Source organism: Vanellus vanellus (assembly GCF_965231255.1).
Source record: "Vanellus vanellus genome assembly, chromosome: 2".
In the NCBI taxonomy this organism is placed as follows: Eukaryota; Metazoa; Chordata; class Aves; order Charadriiformes; family Charadriidae; genus Vanellus; species Vanellus vanellus.
The window spans coordinates 152,276,317-152,295,597 of NC_138906.1; the positions used below are offsets into that span (position 1 = coordinate 152,276,317).

Consider the following 19,281-nt stretch of genomic DNA (forward strand, 5'->3'; position numbering starts at 1 on the left):
CTGCATGGCTGAGGAACACATCATCTAGATTATCTAAACAGACAAGATGTACACCTTTTTAATGGGAGGAAAGGAATACCAAAGCAGCTTCTAAGTTAATGTATAAGCTTTGGACTGTATCTTTTAAGAATTGCAAATATCATAATATTTTATGACTTTCTTGATCTTACAAGGCAATATATACAAATTAAAAAAAAAACAACAACAAAAAAAAAAAACAAATAAACAAATGAACAAACACAAAAAGAAACAGATAATCAATTTACTAAAATACAGAAAAATATCTTAAATGTTCAGAAAAAATAATTAAATGTTGTGAGGAAAATTGTGTGGGAACAGAAACCAAAATATTTGTTTCCAAGAAACTATTTTTGTGTTTGAGTGCATGAAATAACAAAGTGGTAAACGAGGTAAACAAAATCTGTTCAATGATTATAGATCTTTCCATAGCTGTATTATTGACTGTGTTAACTACAATTAATTCCTGTATAGAATTTAAACTTGAGTGAACTGTTCTGTTCCTAAAAGATATAAACCAATAAAAAGTACTTTCAATATATCACAGAAAAGAATCTTACAACTACACAAAAAAAAAAAAAAAAAAAATCTATCAAAACTCTTTGCCAATGAAACCTTGCATTATATTTTTTTTGTTAGATGAGTTCAAACTACTTTGAAGAAGTTAATAAAGAAAAATAACTGGTTTTATGTTCATTTAAAGGAAATATTTCTCGACAAAGATATTTCTAAGAATTCTTTTTAAAGAATTTGCATATGCAAATACAGTGGAAATCAAGATCCCAAGCAGTGTATTTTACTGTGACTCAGAACTGTGAAAAAAGAAATTGCTTTTACCTCATATATTCATTAGTAAACCCTTCCAGTGCATTATAGAATAAAAGAATTTTACTGACAAAATAAGAATGGCCAGTACTTTGTGGCTGAAAGAACCTATTTTTGCATGTACATATACGAATTTTATCTGAAGAAGATAAGCATTATATCTTAGGATCATTTCACATTAGTGAAAATTATTTCCTCTTCTAAACATTCTCAATAGTGTTTTATCATTCAAGAATTCAGTATTAACTAAATTCAGATTCTTGTTGAAGAAGTACCACAGTTGTTAAGACAGTATCATAAAAGTAAATTAAATTCTTTTTCTTAAAAATCACAAGAGAATGTTGTTACCAGAGCTCTGTTACCAGAGCTGTCTTCTCCAAGAAAAGATAAAGAAAGATTATTAGTTTGGCGTAGAACTGAACATATGGAACCAAGAAGTCAATTTTTAGGAAATAAATGCTTATCAAGTAAGCAAGATTTTATTCTTTTTAAGAGTAACATAAAGATTTACTAACAAATATTTAGCAGTTTCAGTCTCCTAGCAAATGTTTAGGTAAAATGTTGCTTCAGCACCATAAGCAAGAGATCGGCTTAGTAGAGCATTCTATAACATGGACTTTCTGTATAGTTATTAAGATGTGACACTAAATGCATTTTACACATATTCATAGAAAACCATTGCTCAAACCATTACAAATGTATAGCTATTCTAATCGGTGCATTTCAAGGCAATTTTAAAGGTATGAATATCTCAATATTCTATAAAATGTCAATACAGATAACATCCTGCAGATACCCTTATACAACTGGACATAATAAAATAGAATATGGAACAATGAACTGTCAAAAACTTTAAATTTGCTGAATACCTAATCTTTGAAGTCCAAATTGTCCATAATCTTTACCCTGGATGAATCCTTGAAAAACATATGTTGCTCCATCAGGTTCAGCAGAAACCTGTAAACAAAAAGTACTATGAATTAAATAGGGAAAAGGTTGTTACAAATAGGTATTTGGAAGAGAGATATTCTAATATGCTTGACTGATAGCTGTTATTCCCCATTAAAACCACCCCCTCTTTTCTAGGAAGTCTGTAAAGTTCAGAAGTAAAGACAGAACTGTTAAAGGCACACCTTAGACATGGCAGCTTATGGTCACATATACCACCTTACACTACCTTTAACTATATTATTTTTTTAAACCAACAAAGTTTCTAGCAATTCAAGATGTTGATATTTCTAAGCATCTTACATACTTCATAATTATCTGATTTGATTAGGAAGTAGATGACAAAAGTTATATTGTAAATAAACCTAAGTACAAGTATTGAGGTTTTAATAATTATTTTTAAAGTAAATAAAAAGACCTCACATTCAATTGACAGTTCCTTTGTTCTTTCTCAGTGCTTATCCCAATAATTATTTAATTATGCAGCTGTAGACCAGAAGAATATTGAATGAGGTTTTGGTACAAGAGCAAAATATGCCCGGATAAATGAAAAGACTTGTGGGAAGGAGGAAAGGGTTGTAATCCTATTAATAGCTCCCTTATTAGGGAAAGTACATTCTAAACTAAAACATTTCACATTGTGTTCAAAGGTACTTGCTTCCCAGGGTAGTTATTAGGTTTAATTTCAGTGGTCCCGAGGCAGGTTCCTTCAAGATTTTCCCTTAAGCTTCCTTTTCTCAAGGCAACAGTATGTCTTCAGCAATGACCTGAAGCTATGTTTTCACTGAAAAAAGGATGCGTTCTCAGGTGAATTTCTTACTTTAGGGTAAAGCTGACTGTTTGAGCTATTCCATGATATATTAAAAAAAAAAAAAAAAAAAAAAAGGTCAAATCAGAACAGTATCTAAACTGCATATGGAATGTATGGACTGTTACTCTGTACTTTTGTACATTTAGAAGTTTGAAAGTAAATTTCTTGCTTTTACCATATTTTTTTCACCTCAGGAGCATGCTCATGAAGCCTAAAATTTGTACAAACCAAGGGAGTTAAGCCCGTTTACCAGTATGTTTATTGTTTAAGTGATTTAGGGTATTTTGCTCTGGTTTTGCACCTTTTTTAAAAAATATTATCGAAGCAGTGCCACAAGTTATACAAATATAAATTTACGCGTATGCTTCAATGTACATCTCTTCTCTTCTTTTGGTATGTGCACCCATATTGGTGTCCCTGTAGTGCATTACCAGTAAGTGAATCATAAGAAAACAGACATTTTCCTTGAAAAATTAGACAGTGTAATAGGTATATATGAGAGCTCATCATCATCCAAATTATTTCAGGCCTTTTCTTTTCTGAAAAATCTACTTTCTTCTCTGGCAAATAAAGCATCTCAGGTCCCCAACACACTCAGCTTTTTGCAGTCTTAGCATTATCTTGGGCAATGTTTGCTTTTCCTCTCTGTTTCCTGAAGGGATTTCTTTTTCATGCTTTAAACACATCCCAGACACCTGGGCAGTTGCTTCTTCTTTTTATCCCTCTCCTTCACCTTTCCTCCTCTCAGTTATGTGCTCTCTTCTTCTCCCTTTTGAAGAATAATCTCAGCGCCAGAACCGCCAAAGGTATTAATGATTAATTGGAGCAATCTATTTTGTTTTCCCCATACATGTAATAGTTCAGCTTTTTCATGGTATTTCTAAAAATATCACCAAAAAGTAAAACATGACTGCTAGCCTAATGATAAAAATTGGTATTATATTAATATTATATATTATAATTTATTATAAATGGATATTATATTATCATGATGACAAAATTTCTCAATATATTGGAATAAAATTCAAAGAGAAGTAAGAGAGAGTCTTCTGCGTTTACATGCATTATAACTGTGCCTACACAGTATGACTATTCCGATATTTTCCTTCAGACTGGACTCCTATAACTTACAATAAAATTTTAATGTCATTTAATGAATCAGCATTGCTAACAAGATTCCATTTGTTATGTCTCAGGATTTTTTGGGTGTAGAACACCAGCATGTTTTCAATAAAAAAAAAAAATCTTTTTATCTCTTTTATAGCAGAAATATACTCACAAAACCATCCATAGCCCATTTTTCCTCTTTCAACTTGCTCACAGATGTATGGGAGGGTGCTTTAATGAGATATATGTGGAGCATTAGCCGAGCTTCCTGGCTTTTATACACTCCTGTAGAATAAAGTTTTAAAAAATTATATTTACATTGAGTAGAGAAATAATTTCATCTTTAACAATATGCATTCAATCTTTTGCCTTAAAAAGGGAAAGCAGGAAGAAAAGGTAGCATTGTTATCAAAATTTTGGTTTAGCAAGATGAATTATTTTGTGAAATTATTTCAATTATCACAGGATTTCAATAGAAACTGGTTTTAACTTAGCCTGTAGAGAGGACAGAAGGGAAATCCTATACACACAGCTGTTACTGAACAGTTATGGTAACAAACCTCAGACAGAACAAGCATTGACAGTAATCTGATTTGAGATGAAAAATACTGTTTTGAATCAGGCAGAATGTACTTGAACCTTTCACCCATACTTTCAATATCTGTAATTTAGTCATCAGGTAAAGAAGGTGACAATAGGAACATCCACATCTAAATTCTTTTCCAAAAGCTGGTGCTAAATTAGAAAATTCTAACTTTGAAAATACCTCAGAAAATTGAATTGTTATTCATCTGTCAATATTATGAGAGTTTATTCTAGACAATAAGACTTGTATATAATCTTATTTACTTTGTAGACACAATTAATGGGTTCATTTTCATTCCTGCAGAAGAAACGTTTAGAAATCAAATAACTGTATTTGTTAATTTGGAGAATGAAAATAAAATAGTACAATTCCCCCTCCCCCCCAAATTTTAACCATTGTTACCAATTAATGGTTTAAAAGTTCAGTTTTTAAATAGAAGACCTCTCTAGTATGATCATTTCCTTTCTGGCAGAGCTGTTCATTTCATCTGAAGTCTTCTATTTGTAGAATCACACAAGGTTATACATGTTCACATGAACAAAATCTAATGATCGCTAAAACTTTAACAGTAATAAAACTAAAACCAAAAACAAGAAAAAGAAAAAAACCCTAAACAATTATACTCCCACCTCCTGAAAATTCCACCAAACTGAAATTAAAACTGATTGTTTGACTCAGTACATCACAGAACAGACTTCATACTGTAAAGGAATTAGACTTGAACAGTGGCTTTCACCCCTCCCTTTATTTTTAATTTTTACTGACTAACAAATGTGGATGAATTCAGGCTAGATTTAGTTAGTATGTGTTAGCTACACATTAATTAAACTAGATCTCTTTTTATTAACTGAAAACTCCAGTAACATAGCAGTACCCATAATTTCTGTCATTTCCCATTTTTATGTTCATCCAAATTCTGTGATGTGAACAAGAACAGAATACGGCACTGAGGTGTAGAATGTACCATCTCTCTGTATTGGGTTTGCATGGCGAGGTTTTGGTAGGGGCTACAGAGGTGGCTTCTGTAAGAAGCTGCCAGAAGCTTCCCCTAAGTCTGACAGAGTTAATACCAGCTGGCTCCAAGACGGACATGGCCAAGGCCGAGCCCACCAGCGATGGTGGTAGCACCTATGTGATAACATATTTAAGGGGAGGGGGGGATGACACATGCGCGACACCAGTATCAGTCAGAAGAAAGGAGTGAGCATACGGGAGCAACTCTGTAGACACCAAAGCCAGTGGAGAAGGAGAGGGAGGAAGTACTGCAGGTGTCAGAGCAGACATTTTCCTGCACCCTGTGGTGAAAACCACGCTGAGGCAGGCTGTCCCCCTGCAGCCCATAGAGGTTAAGTGTGGAGCAGATATCCACCTGCAGCCTGTGGAAGACCACACCAGAGCAGGTGGATGCCTGAAGGAGGCTGTGACCTTGTGGGAAGCACACATCAGAGCAGGCTCCTGGCAGGACCTGTGGTCCCATGGAGAGAGGGAGCCCCTGTTGGAGCAGGTTTGCTGACAGGACTTGTGACCCTATGGGAGACCCACCCTGGAGCAGGCCATTCCTGAAGGACTGCACCCTGTGGAAAGGACATGTGGAATGTGCTTGCTAGAGCAGTTCATGAAGAACTGCAGCCCATGGGAAGGACACACGTTGCAGAAACTCGTGGAGGACTGTCTCCTGTGGGTGGGATCCCATGCTGGAGCAGGGAAAGAGAGTGGGGATGAAGGAGCGGCAGAGACAACGTGTGATGAACTGACTGCAACCCCCATTCACCATCCCCCTGTGCTGCTCAGAGGGGAGGAGATAGAGAAGCTAGGCATGCAGTTGAATCCAGGAAGAATGAAGAGTGGGGGAAGGTATTTAAAGATTTGGGTTTATTTGTCATCACTGTACTTTCATTTGATTGGCAATAAATTAAATAAATTTCCACGAGTTGAATCCGTTTTGCCTGTGACAGTAACTGGTGAGTGATCTCTCCCTGTCCTTATCTTGAGCCTTTCGTCCTATTTTTCTTCCTCTGGCCAGCTGAGGATGGGGAGTCATAGAGCGGCTTGGTGGGCATCTGGCATCCAGCCATATGACTAAGGCTGCACAAAACCATTAGCTAACACAGTAGCAGAAGGAATGAAATGCTCAGGTACTTCGTGCTCTTTGCATCTTAAGGTAGAGAAGGAAGAAATGCTGGCACAACCGAATAGCTTAACACTGGACTGCAATGCTGCAAAGAGACGATCTGGGAGACAGCAAAGTTTTCAGACTGTTAGAGTTTTGTATACATGGTCAGAAGAAAATGGTGGGTGAAGTTACTACATTAAAACAAATTCCAGGGAAGAAAAAGCACTGTCACACCTGTCTTGCTGGCTGCTAATATGCAAAAAAGGAAAATTTACAAAATGGAACAGATCACATGCCCAGATATATCCCAACTAGGAAAAGACATTTAAATATGTCCTCTCCTTTGGTTTATTCACTCTAGGCTCTCACTACAGACTATGGTGAGATGGGCATCTCAAAAGTTTAATTCAGGTTAAGATGCAAACTTCCTAGCTCACTTCAGAAGCTTCAGTAAGGGACAGGGCAATGAGATTCCTAATTCATGTTTCTCATTTGCATGCCTAAATTCACAGAATAGAAACCTCCATATTAAGGATATGTGATTGCTCTATAGGAGTTATCATTATATATAAATCATCTCTGAGCTAACAAGCAGACTAACTTTCGGGTTGAAACTGCACTGAACTCAAATGAAAGCGCCTTGGTAAGATAGGGTTTATTCTCTTGTCTTCAGGACTGCATTATCATTATCACACAGTGTTTGGTCACTTCAAGAGCTTGGACAGTGCACATCCAGAAATCATTTGGAACGTGGTGAGAAAAATAAAAAATAAAAAAAAATCACATCTGCCACGGATGTATCTTATTAATGTACATTGGGAAATACTTTCACGAGGCTGAGGGCTGTGGGTGTGTACATGGGCATGAACATTATGTACTTGCACTCAAAGAAGAGCACAGAGAAACGTTTTCCCCACATACCGAGGCACCACTGTTCTCTGCTAATTTACAGAGGTGGATTTACAAGCGTTTCTTGGTGAAAGGCTGTTGTGCTTCCTCAGAGATGGCAACTGGTTTCCCAATGTACAAGACAGCATTTAATCCGAACCAAATAAACAACTAAAAGCCATACCTTTCTCTTCTCTTAATCCCTATCATAACATTATTTTCACTCATGCTAACCTGATCAAAAGAATATGCCCATTTCTAACCTGTGACAGACATGTATGCTATAATTACAGCAAGCACAGATATCAAAATATAAAGAAGATAAAAAAGATACAGCAAATGACGGAATGCAAAACAGTAAGCGCTGCATAGGGAGAGAACTACTTTTCATTTCAGAAACCTACAAGTTAAGTATAGGAGAAATCAGCTTCCTGGCATCTCAATGTCTTTTTTGATCCATCCCTACTAATCTGTCCCTAAGATACTCTTTCAATATACAGGATCTCAGTTTTCTATCTGCAAAATATAGAAAATAATATTCATTACCTGACAATGTGTGCAATGCCTGTATGTGGAGCAAAAACTGGACTTTTACAATCACTGTTGTATCCAATTGACAGAACCTTTTTATTTGCAGGAGGAGGTTGTTTGAGTGAGAAAATACAGCTTTTACTTTTACTAATCCTAAAGATATGAAATACTACATCCACTGCACCTAATACCCTCACAGAAAATACGTGGCTTAAACTAAGCAGACACCCTATGATAGAATAAATTCACGCAGACAGTCAAGACAAACACAGTTACCAGTCAGAAAATATTTTATGAACTATTCAGTCCATCTACAGCCTCTCAAGTGTGACTCTTCAAAGGACACCTACAAAATATCTTCAACAGTCAAACTTAGTGACAAGAATTCACCACTCTACTAGATACTGGAAACTAAGAGTTCAACAGACATGGATTCTTTGGCCCATTATATTCTTCCTGTAGACCACCGCTCTCAGAAACATATGTATTGAACCTTCCCCTCTCTTTTTTTCCAACAAGTTGACCTTCTGTCACTTCTGTCCTTGCTAACACCTCTGGGATAAAGAGTGGTGTTAAACTACTTGAGCGAAAAGGGTCCTTAAGTTATAAATGAGACTAAAGCCAGCAGAGTCCAGCCTATACATAGCTGCAACTTCAGTCCTTGCAAAAAATGTTGTAGGCAGAGGGTGAAGTTTCAATAAACCAAGTTTTGAGTGATAATATTGATTTCACGTGTTACTTTTATGCTTATTCACACCCCTGTGCTGTAGCCTGCCACTCCTGTGGTGTGACAGGCCCATTGTCTTTGTGGCTGAGATGTCTCAATCAAGCGACTGACAGAGTTTGAAAAACAAACAAAAACTATAAACCCAAACATCTTTTACAGTATTTTTTTGCTTCCTTGTCAAGCCATATCTGTAGTTTCTGCTGATGGTTCACAGAGTAGACAACTGTGCATATAGTGCCAACATAACCATGGCAACAGTGCTCTGTGTGGCAGGGACTGTGGAATATCACAAAATAAGATTGTAATCAAGGGCTTCTTCTGAAACCACAGCATGAAGGGTAGCTACTTTTTTTCAACTATATCAGCTAGTCTTACAAGTGTAATCTCTCCGTGCTCTCCAAGCTCATTAAGTATCTCTGCCTTGCTAGATCAACACATATTAACCTTATCATATTGCTTATTAGTCATTAATAGGCTATTGTAGGGAAACTGTATGATTAAGAGTTAAGAAAATCTCAGGAACAGTAATTTAAGTTTATTTATAATATTTAAGGAAGAAGCAGGAGAATTAGGATGATTCTTCTGCTCCTTATTGACTATTAAATATCTAAATATAATAGAAAACTTAGAAATTAAAAAATGGGAGAGAAGGAAAAGGTGAAAATATTCCTACCTTTGAAAAGGAACTGAACTAGAATGAAAATTCCTTTGATAAGCTAAGAAAGTTTCCAAAAGATGTTAGAAGTTTAAGTGTTATGCATAAAGTTACAGGGAACCAATGTATATAAAGCAGAAAAAAAATAAATCAATGAAAATGAGTTTTCCTTATCCCATACCTGATAGCAGCAATTCCATATTGCTGTTCGTAAGCGTTGCATTTACTCTTCCTGAAGTTGCATTGAAACTGGTGACTGTCAGAGTCATGGGCTGTTTCTTGTTTTTGTAATTGTAAGATCCTTTCCATATATAATTTTGGGCAAATACATCATCAGGAACTATACAGACATCAAACATGTTTCAATACATTTTGTAATATTTAGTAGTTACGAAGTCAAGCATCCAATAAAATACATGATAAATTGTCTCTACTTTATCCTCTCTATTTTTAAGTCTATTCGGCAAGTTTTTCACATATAAAGCATAGAAACTGGGCATGAATATTTATGAAAGAGGTGTACTTGTACTGAAGAACACAACCACAACTGTACCTTCATTTGCTCTTTTCCTCAAATATGGGCATGTCCTAAAATTAAGTGAACTTCACAAATTCTGATTTAACAGCTGTAACCAAAAGACCAGATTCCTCTCACTGCAAAATCTTTTCTATGCTATCACAGACAGGCAGGAACATACAGCTAGGATTAATTTTTGCAGAAATTAATATTGAGTTAGATACAAAAAAAATTATAAGCACATTTAAAGGACATTAAAAGATTATAAGCATCTTCTTTATCACCTAATCACTTTTTCTAACGAAAAATTTATACAAGAAATTTTGTCTTGTCTTCAAATGCTTAAAAACACGAGCTTCACCAAGAGAAAAAAGAAGTCCCCTAATTTAAAATTATGAAGAGATCATAGACTGCAGGGAGGATAAATATGCTAGATTTATACATTTACAGTTAATATTTAGCATTATCTAACTGTAAAATAATTAAGTAATGCTATTCCAGCAACAGTATGTTAAAAAAAAGGTAACTATCCAGTAAAAACAGATACATGCAAATCTTTAAAATCTTAACATGATATTATTTAAGAAGTTAAATTGAAAGTGACTTAGGATGGGTTTACTACACTTTCCGAAGGAAACGTATAAAACTTAGCCCTATAACAAATAATAAGTGTTTAAAATAATCACTTTCACATTATTTGGAGTCACTCACATGGAACTTAAAGCACTGGCTTTGTGTGCACATTGGCATCTCATGTCAGATAAACACAGAATATTTGCTCCATTCTCTCTTAGGATATCCCAAAATTCAAGACTGGGGCACACTGGAATACCTGACAGTCTTCCTTCATCATTTATTTTATGGGTCACAGAGATAGGTTGTCTTCCCCACAGAGGGTAAAAGATCTTTCCTAGTTTTCTATTTGTGTACATATTTCTATATGTGCATATATTTTTTTACAAGTAAACACATAAAACCAAAACACCTAGATACTGCGCCTGCAAATTGCAACCAAGGAAACTGCATGCTGCAAACAATCTGATGCTGCTGATTTGTGATATGCCTGAGATTTATTTCCCTACTTTCAGGAAAACTGATCTTTATGTAATTTATTTGCAATTAATTGGGATTGTACAAAAAGCTTCTGAATGAAAGAGATGGTAATATGACTACCATGCAGTACATCACTGACAAACACAGTTTTGAAGTAGTGTGCAACCTGTTAAAAAAAAACAACCAAACAAAACAAAACAAAACAAAAAACAAAACAAAACAAACAAACAAAGAAACAAAAAAACCCAAACCCAAAGCAACAAAAACCCCACAAAAAAGTCCCACAAAACCACCCGAAAACCCCTATGCTAAGGAATTACTTTTAAACCTTTATTCCTTATTGGTAGACATTTAATAGAGTTGTAGTTAAAGGCACATTTTAGTTAAGGAGATTTCTCTCTTCAAAAGCCTCTTCAGTGGACAGAAAAGGGTTTCTCTTGGATCTAGCCAGGACATCCAAAGATAGTCTTCTCTAGCAAATCTGTTAAACTGGAGTTGTCTTTAGCCAGAGTTAGAGAGACTACCTTTTCTAGGCTAAAATTAGCTTTTTTGAAGGCTAATTTGAAGGCTAATACTGAAGTATTTGGGCAATGCAATTTAAATTTGCAAAATGCAAAAAAAGGGTAAGACTGAAAACTGTGGAACAATATGGTTTTAAACTTGGGTGAGTAATATAGTTTCTGAATGAGTAAATTATATAGGATCTTACACAGAACACTGATTTCAGTGAAACCAATAAAACTCATCACATAAGAGTTAGAAATTTTATATGGATGTTAATAATACCATACATTCTAGACAGACTTAAACATTGAGGAATACTTTAAGTTTTGTTAATGTAATGCCTAATCTAATACCATTTATTCATTCTAAGCCATTCAGTGCAGTCTCACTAAATTGATTCTCATTGTCGCTTCTGCAGAAATTGTTTAAAACTATATATAACTCAAAGTACTTACCACTTAGTTTGGGACTTGGTGTTCCCAAAGCTGGTCTGGGGTCCTTAACTAATATTTTGGAACCAGCTGTTAGAAAGAATGAATGACAAAAAGACAAAACATTGGCAAATATGTTACTCAGAAACTAGGAAAATAATGTCCATAGTGGAATTTATTTGTTACAAAGGATATAAGATGATGTTTCAAATTAAAATACGAATGAGATTTCAGTCAGTATCAAGCCTTAATATCACAGGAGCAAATGCCTGCTGATTTCTTCCATTGGTGCATTTTCTCCTGTCAGTCACATGGATGCTACTAAGTCATTTTCAATGCCAAAATAGTGTAGGCTTTCACTTCAGAATCCACATTTCAGAATTCACAGTCCTGAACTATGCACCTAATATGTGAGATATCTTTTAATATGTCATCGTAGGCAAGTTATGTCATTTAAATCGGGATCCACAGAGACTAACACTATGAATAGTGCTTTGATTAGAAGCAATGTAACACCAAACAGTGAAGAAATACATAACAAGGGTGTTTTAAATCATGTTCCTCTCCAGGACTGAATTATCTTCAACAGCACTGAATGAGACATGTCGTGCTCAAGACTGAAAACCCAAAGATGCACACTTAATCTCTTTACAACGGAGGAGGTGGTCACTGTTTCTTTAAAGAACAGCAGCAGAAAGAAAGAAAGAAATGAGGCTGTCCACAATATATCCAACTGCTCAAGTGATTTGAGCACTGGAAGTTGGAGAATTTAACTTCTTCTCTGCTTAGAGCAGGAGCTCTCCCAACACTGAAGATGATAAACTAAATGCAATGGGACAGTGTCATTTCCTGCAGTTGAATCTATTTTATTTTGCAGAAGCTAATTTGGATTCACTGGGCTATAAAGAAGACACATAATTCTGTCTCCTAATGTAGAATACTCTCATGCAGCACTAGACTCCCTTCCTTGCTCCAGTGTTTATCTCGATATTTATATTTTGGATCTTCTCATTGAACCCAGGCCTTTTCTCTCTGGTCGATACTCTAAAATAAAATAGACGAGAAAAGCAACTTTCTTCTCCTGGATTGGAGTATTTTTCTGCATAAAAAAAAGAAACTCTAGCAGGAAGCACTGAGAATATTTTTCTTGAGAATAACTTTTAGCTTATTACAGGAGGCTTGCTCTTGGTATACAAATTAAAACTGGCAAGAAGCAAGGGCAGGGGTTGGAATTCAACCTAAAGTTCTCATGGTCCATTACTACCAATTGATTAATCTCTATTTCCTCTCTGTTTTGAAAGCAACTTACTGAACTTCACTGAACATGGTTGACATGGAGGGTGTGCTTCAACAGCATATGATTTTTGACTGTATCAAGCTCAGGTTAGAAATATCTGGATCATAATTTCCATAGGGTTTTAGCATAAAAGGCTGAGTCAATCAGCCTTGTCAAGGTGGATACATTTCCAGCCAAGTTCAGAACTGAAATTTTAAATACAAAATAAAATTTAAATACAAATTTTAAATGCAAACCCCAAACTGAAACAAATTATCTATTGAGTTTAAGTTTCTAGGACCAGATATTTGCTGAGCAGGACTTTCAAGATTGCAGTTTTGTATTTAAAGGACCTAATTCTGGTTTAATTCCCCTATAGATCCTTTTTGGAGTTCTCAACTTCAAATGTTTTATTCCTTTTCATCCATTTCCAAGTTGTTATTGTGAAGTTCACAATCACAGGTGAAAAACCTGACCTGCTGCTCCTCTCCCTTCCACAGGAGAGAGGTGTAATAGTAATTCACCTTGTAATAGGTGAAATTGAAAATATTTGAGAGATATTTTACTTTATCTAATTAGAATTAATACTTCACTATATGTTGCTTATTCTTAGCTTTCTCCACTGCTAAAAAGCAAGAAGCAAAACCTCTGATCCTAAAAATGTTGCATTTCTGTAACATTTTCTCAGGACATTGGGAAACTAAGTTATATGACAAGGTAGATACACTCATAGTTATCACTTAATACTTCAAAAAAAATTCTTATAAAGATTCCTTCCTATCAGATACGATGGTTAATACTACTTGTCTCAATATCATCATCAGAAAATTCTTGGATAAAAATACAATCCATGAATCACATTTGGCCTGCCATAACACTTCCTGAGTACTGAACAAGTCATAAGCTTCCTGGCAGCTTGCTTTCTAACACTTTCCCAAAGCTCTGGTCTGTTTTCCCCCAGCACTTGCCTGGCATATAATGCCAGGACACCTGTTTTTTAGTAATACAAAATACTCTCTTCCTCTTTCCGTTCCAAGTAGCAGTGTTTGGCTATGTAGACTTTGAATGCCTCTGTAAGAACACTGGGGATAACCACATCTGAAACATTGGGTATCAGTCATCCGAAAGGCGCTTTAATTATTCAGCAAATAGGACTCCAAACAGTTGCTATACTTGAGGATGTTTCTCATCTCACATTAAAAACACCGTTTTCACCATGATTTCACTATCCAATTTTTCATGCCCTGGCATGAAAAAGAATGTAGTAAAATTAAAAATAAAAGAAAATGTTGGAAGACAAAGGACAAAGTAGATACCTTTTGTTTGCAAGTAGTATATTGTTGCTTACATACAAATATAAAATAATATTAAACCCTGTGGATTAATTCCATGCAGTCATTCAAACATCTACTTGGAGTTTAGGCCTCCTTCTCCAATATTAGAATAGAATCATAGAATCGTTTATGTTGGAAAAGACGTTTAAGATCGTTGAGTCCAATCATTAAGCTAGCACTGCAAAGTCCACACTAAACCACACCCCTAAGCACCACATCTGCATGTCTTTTAAACACCTCCAGGGATAGTGATTCCCTGGACAGCTTGTTCCAAGGCTTAATAACCGTTTTGGTGAAGAATTTTTTCCTAATATCCAACCTAAACCTCCCCTGGTGCACCCTGAGGCCATTTCCTCTTGTCCTATCACTTGTTACTTGGGAGAAGAGACCAACCCCCACCTTGCTATAAATTCCTTTCACATAATTGTACAAAGCAATAAGGTCTCCCCTGAGCCTCCTTTTCTCCAGACTAAACAACTCCAATTCCCTCAGCTGCTTCTCATAAGAGTTGTTCTCCAGACCCCTCACCAGCTTTGTTGACCTTCTCTGGACACACTCCAGCACCTCCATGTCTTTCTTGTAGTGATGGGCCCAAAACTGAACACAGTCAAAACTGAACACAGTATTCAAGGTGTGGCCTCACCAAGTGCCAAGTACAAGGGGACAATCACCTCCCTAGTCCTGACGGCCACACTATTCCTAAAAAAAAACCCAGGATGCTGTTGGCCTTCTTGGCCACCTGGGCACACTGCTGGCTCATATTCAGCCAACTGTTGACCAACACCCCCAGGTCCTTTTCCACCAGGCAGCTTTCCAGCCACTCTTCTCCAAGCCTGTAGCACTGCATGGGGTTGTGTGGACGCAAATGCAGGACCCAGCACTTGGAACTTCATACAACTGGCCTCGGCCCATCAATCCAGCCTAACCAGATCACTTTGTAGAGCCTTTCTACCCTCAAGCAGACCAACACACCCACCCAACTTGGTGTCATCTGCGAACTTACTGAGGTCCAAGGTAGCAGTTCTGCTAATCCCCATCCTTACTTCTCTAAGAATTGAAAACTCAATCATTTCATGATTGCTATGCCCAAGACAGCTTCCACCCACAAGTCCTTCTCTGTTGGCAAACAACAGGTCCAGCGGGACACTGTCCATAGTTGGCTCCCTCACCAGCTGTGTCAGGAAGTTATCTTTCACACACTCCAATAACCTCCTAGACTGTTTCCTCTCTGCTGTATTGCATTTCCTGCAGACATCTGGTGAATTGAAGTACCCCACGAGAACAAGGGCTAGAGACTGTGAGACTTCTCCCAGCTGCTTGTAGACTATTTCATCTAACTCCCACCATGATATCTGCCTTGTTGGCCTTTCCCCTGATTCTTAGCCATAAACACTCAACCCTATCATCATCATCATCATCATCATCATCATCATCATCATCATCTTCTAGACAGTCAAAACACTCCCTAATATACAGGGCTAACCCACTTGCCTATCCCTTCTGAAGAGTTTATATCCGTTCATTATAGCATTCCAGTTGCACGAGTCTTCCCACTATGTTTCCATGATGGCAGCTATATCATAGTAGTATTGCAACTGTCATAGCTGTCTTGCAGCTGACATGATCTGTAAATAAAATCATCCTGATTTAATTTTAGTAGGTATGTGCAAAACCATCAAGATTCTTACTTCACTGAGCTTATGAGAATGTAGTCCCCACCTGACTCAGTCAGAATTCTAAAAGGAGGCGTTACCCAAGTATTTGGCCTCCAGAATTATATCTGGAATTGACACCTTTGAGCATGCAAATGAATGACAAGTACATGAAAGTACATGTCCCGTTAAACAGAACTGACAAAAGATTAGAGTTATCCTCTTAGATGTTCTCCTTCTTTTTCTCTTTGCAATTCTGCCTTATCTTATTAGACTGCAAGTAAAGAAAATCATGCAATATGATAGATGAGACATGCAGTGGGAAACAGAAGAGCTTACCTTCACAAACTGGAACTTTCCCAGTCCATGTGCCATCAGACCTACAGGCTCTATGCTCTGATCCTCCTGCCAGGAAGAAGCCTGGCTGGCAAGTGTAAATCAATGTATAACCAAGTGAGGGAAGATCCATTCCTGCAACAGTAGCATGGGTTGGTGTTTCTGGTTGTTTACAGCTGTGAGCTACAAAGAAAAGATAAAATATTCTTCAGTCAAAATGATGGAAATTTTTCTGAAAAAATAATCTATACCCATTCTGACAGGTAACTAATAAAGAAAACAGCATCAATAAATATAACATATTAATATATTTTTAATTCACATTAAAAATGACTACATAGTCTATAGATTACTGTCCCGAGCCTGTGAATACACCCTTGAAAACGGACCTTTCTATTTCAAGGGGGCAAGGACCAACGTAATGTAACGTTGCACTTGCACAACCAAAAGTCATTGTCTTCGTATGCAAACACAAACTGCCACAGTTAAAAGTAGTCATGTCTTGTGACTTACATCACTCATGATATCTGTGTAACATTGAATAACAGTAAATAATTGGATCATTTGGAAAACACTATGAATGGTCAAAGAAAAATTGTAGGTGAGGTAAGTTTTAAATATCAGGAAGAAAAATTAATTACCGTTCCTAATCGCATGCAAAAAGTCTTATATCTTTAACAGACACCAGAATCTGAGTCTTGTGTTATCTTAAAACCAGCATACCTCCTAGAGCAGAGCTCACCTTTCAACACATCGAGCTACTGATTTGCTGTTTGCTTAGGAGGAACGATAACACCAACTGAAACATTAATGCTGTTTTCTTCTGTGGATATGCTCTCCATATGCTGAAGGGATTCTATAAGATCAGACACTAATAAGGTGTCGTAGTTTGGCCTCAGCCAGCAGCAAAGAACCACACAGCCACTCGCTCGACTCCCACAGCCGTGGGAAAAATGGGCAGAAAAAGGCAAAACTCGTGGGTTGAAATAGTGTAATTTAACAGAACAGCCAAAGGGAAGAAGAAAGAAAAACAATAACACCAATAAAGGAGTAAAAGGACGCGATTACAGTACTGCTGCGCAGCGCACTGCACTGACCGGACCTGGACCCAGACCACCGCAGCCTGCCCCGAGTGGCGACTGCGACTGCGCGCGCTTGCTAGCTGAAAAACTAGACAGATTACCCATGATGTCATATCTTCAGTAAATTAGCACTATTTATCAAAGTATAAAAGATCTAAGAAATTAAATGTTACTTCCTGTACCCAAGTAAGAAGACTCTCTCCATTTCAGATTCAAAAATTTCTGATTACAAACCCTTTTTTACCCCTTCTTAAGATACTCCATAGTTGGGAAACAACTCAAACTCTTTACTAGAACTGATTGTAACTATCTGCTCCAGTGAAAATTAGGGTTGTGAAGGGCTTTCTTACATGTCCTGTTCTCACCACCTCCTCCCAACTCTTTCACTCTCTTTCTTGGAAGAAAGAGATAGAAACTTACTTATAGATAGAAACTTAGATAGAAACTTACTGTTTTCAGCATCTCTCTGGTTGAAAAGTTGTTATTCTCATTTTTTTGTGTTTTTTGTTTTGTTTTGTTTTGTTTTTTTTAATTGTACAGGCTATTGTTGAAAAATTCACTCACAAAATCAGATTTCTAGCTGCTGTAAACTAGTAATGCAAATTTGTATTGTTAATAAAACTATGTAAATTAAGCCAACTTTATAGCAATGTTACTGTACCTAAATAGCCTAGATAAAAAAATTGTTTGATCAAGAAATCTATTATCTACTTACGTATACATTCTGGCTGGATTCCGCTCCATGTAAGATCAGGAAGGCAAGTACGGGTTGTTGAGCCATGGAGAAGGTGTCCTTTTTTACACTGAAATTGAACAACATTTCCCACCTGTTGAAAAGTAGAAAACACAGTAATATTGTTATGAGAAAATATCAGTCGGTTGGTTAGTTTGTTTGTTTTTCCAAATTTAATAGCAAACTCCTTCACATAATACAGGCTCGATAAATTATGATGTTCTTTCTGTAGAAAGTGAATTAATTTCACGGAGTGTTTTGATATGAAAAAAAAATGTCCTTCATCCTCAATAAATTACTCTCCCACCAGACTTAAATCCTCCATGGAAGAGAATCAAACCCTCATCTTCTGTGGTCTCCCTGGTGTGATGTTTTTGGGCCCTGAACAGTTGATTTTGGAAACCAAGCTTACTGTGGCTTCTTAGCTCTGGACCAAGGAGGACCCAGTTAGGCAATCTTGCAGCAAACCAGAGAAGTCACAGAGCTGAAATGGGTGATAGATTATGCTGGACCTTTGCTGAACTAGACCCTGTTCGTGGAATGCTGGATGAATTCACAAATTATAAGAAGAAATATTTCATTAGAACACAGAAGGCCAGTTGACAACATTGTCTCATGCTTTAGAAACTACAATGTTCCTATAATACTTTAATTTTGGATTTTGATGACAAGAGGTAGAAAAGAATCGGGTTTTACACCACACAGATAATAGAAACTTGAATGCAACTACATTACAATTTACAATAGCAATTCATCTGAGATTAGTTTATAATTATTATTCTTATTATGGGTAGCTGTTTCATAAAAAGGAAAATAGAATTCTTTAGTCAATAACAGTTTCTGCACAAACTTAACATGGAATAACATATTCATCATATCCAGTCACGGCGACATTGATGAAAATGCAAATAATTCTCATTTTCCATCAAAAGCAGGGAAATTAGATTACAAGTATATCATTCAGAGAGTAGTATATTACATGCTGTGAGTGGTTAACTCAAATATTAAGGTGCATAGATCACATCTACTATTCTGCAGTGACTTGTATTCATGTATTTATCAACTCATATCTAAACAGGAAGTTGAAAACTGAACTGTATGTGACACATTTATGGTTTGGGTTTTTTTTTTGGGGGGGGGGGCAGTCATTACTT

The 19,281-nt window shown here is 36.5% G+C and overlaps 1 protein-coding gene across 3 annotated transcripts in view; it reads right to left on the reverse strand.

Moving 5' to 3' along the window:
* Nucleotides 1–19,281, reverse strand: part of CSMD3 (CUB and Sushi multiple domains 3) — a gene marked incomplete at both ends in the record, with an annotated part of 716,885 nt that overhangs the window by 3,387 nt on the left and 694,217 nt on the right. For all 3 annotated transcript variants that reach the window (XM_082479076.1, XM_082479075.1, XM_082479074.1), the window contains 6 exons: nucleotides 1,713–1,800; nucleotides 3,882–3,994; nucleotides 9,391–9,549; nucleotides 11,739–11,804; nucleotides 16,316–16,495; nucleotides 18,110–18,221. In XM_082479076.1, the coding sequence (XP_082335202.1) occupies nucleotides 1,713–1,800; nucleotides 3,882–3,994; nucleotides 9,391–9,549; nucleotides 11,739–11,804; nucleotides 16,316–16,495; nucleotides 18,110–18,221 (718 nt within the window). The remainder of the gene's footprint in view (nucleotides 1–1,712; nucleotides 1,801–3,881; nucleotides 3,995–9,390; nucleotides 9,550–11,738; nucleotides 11,805–16,315; nucleotides 16,496–18,109; nucleotides 18,222–19,281) is intronic.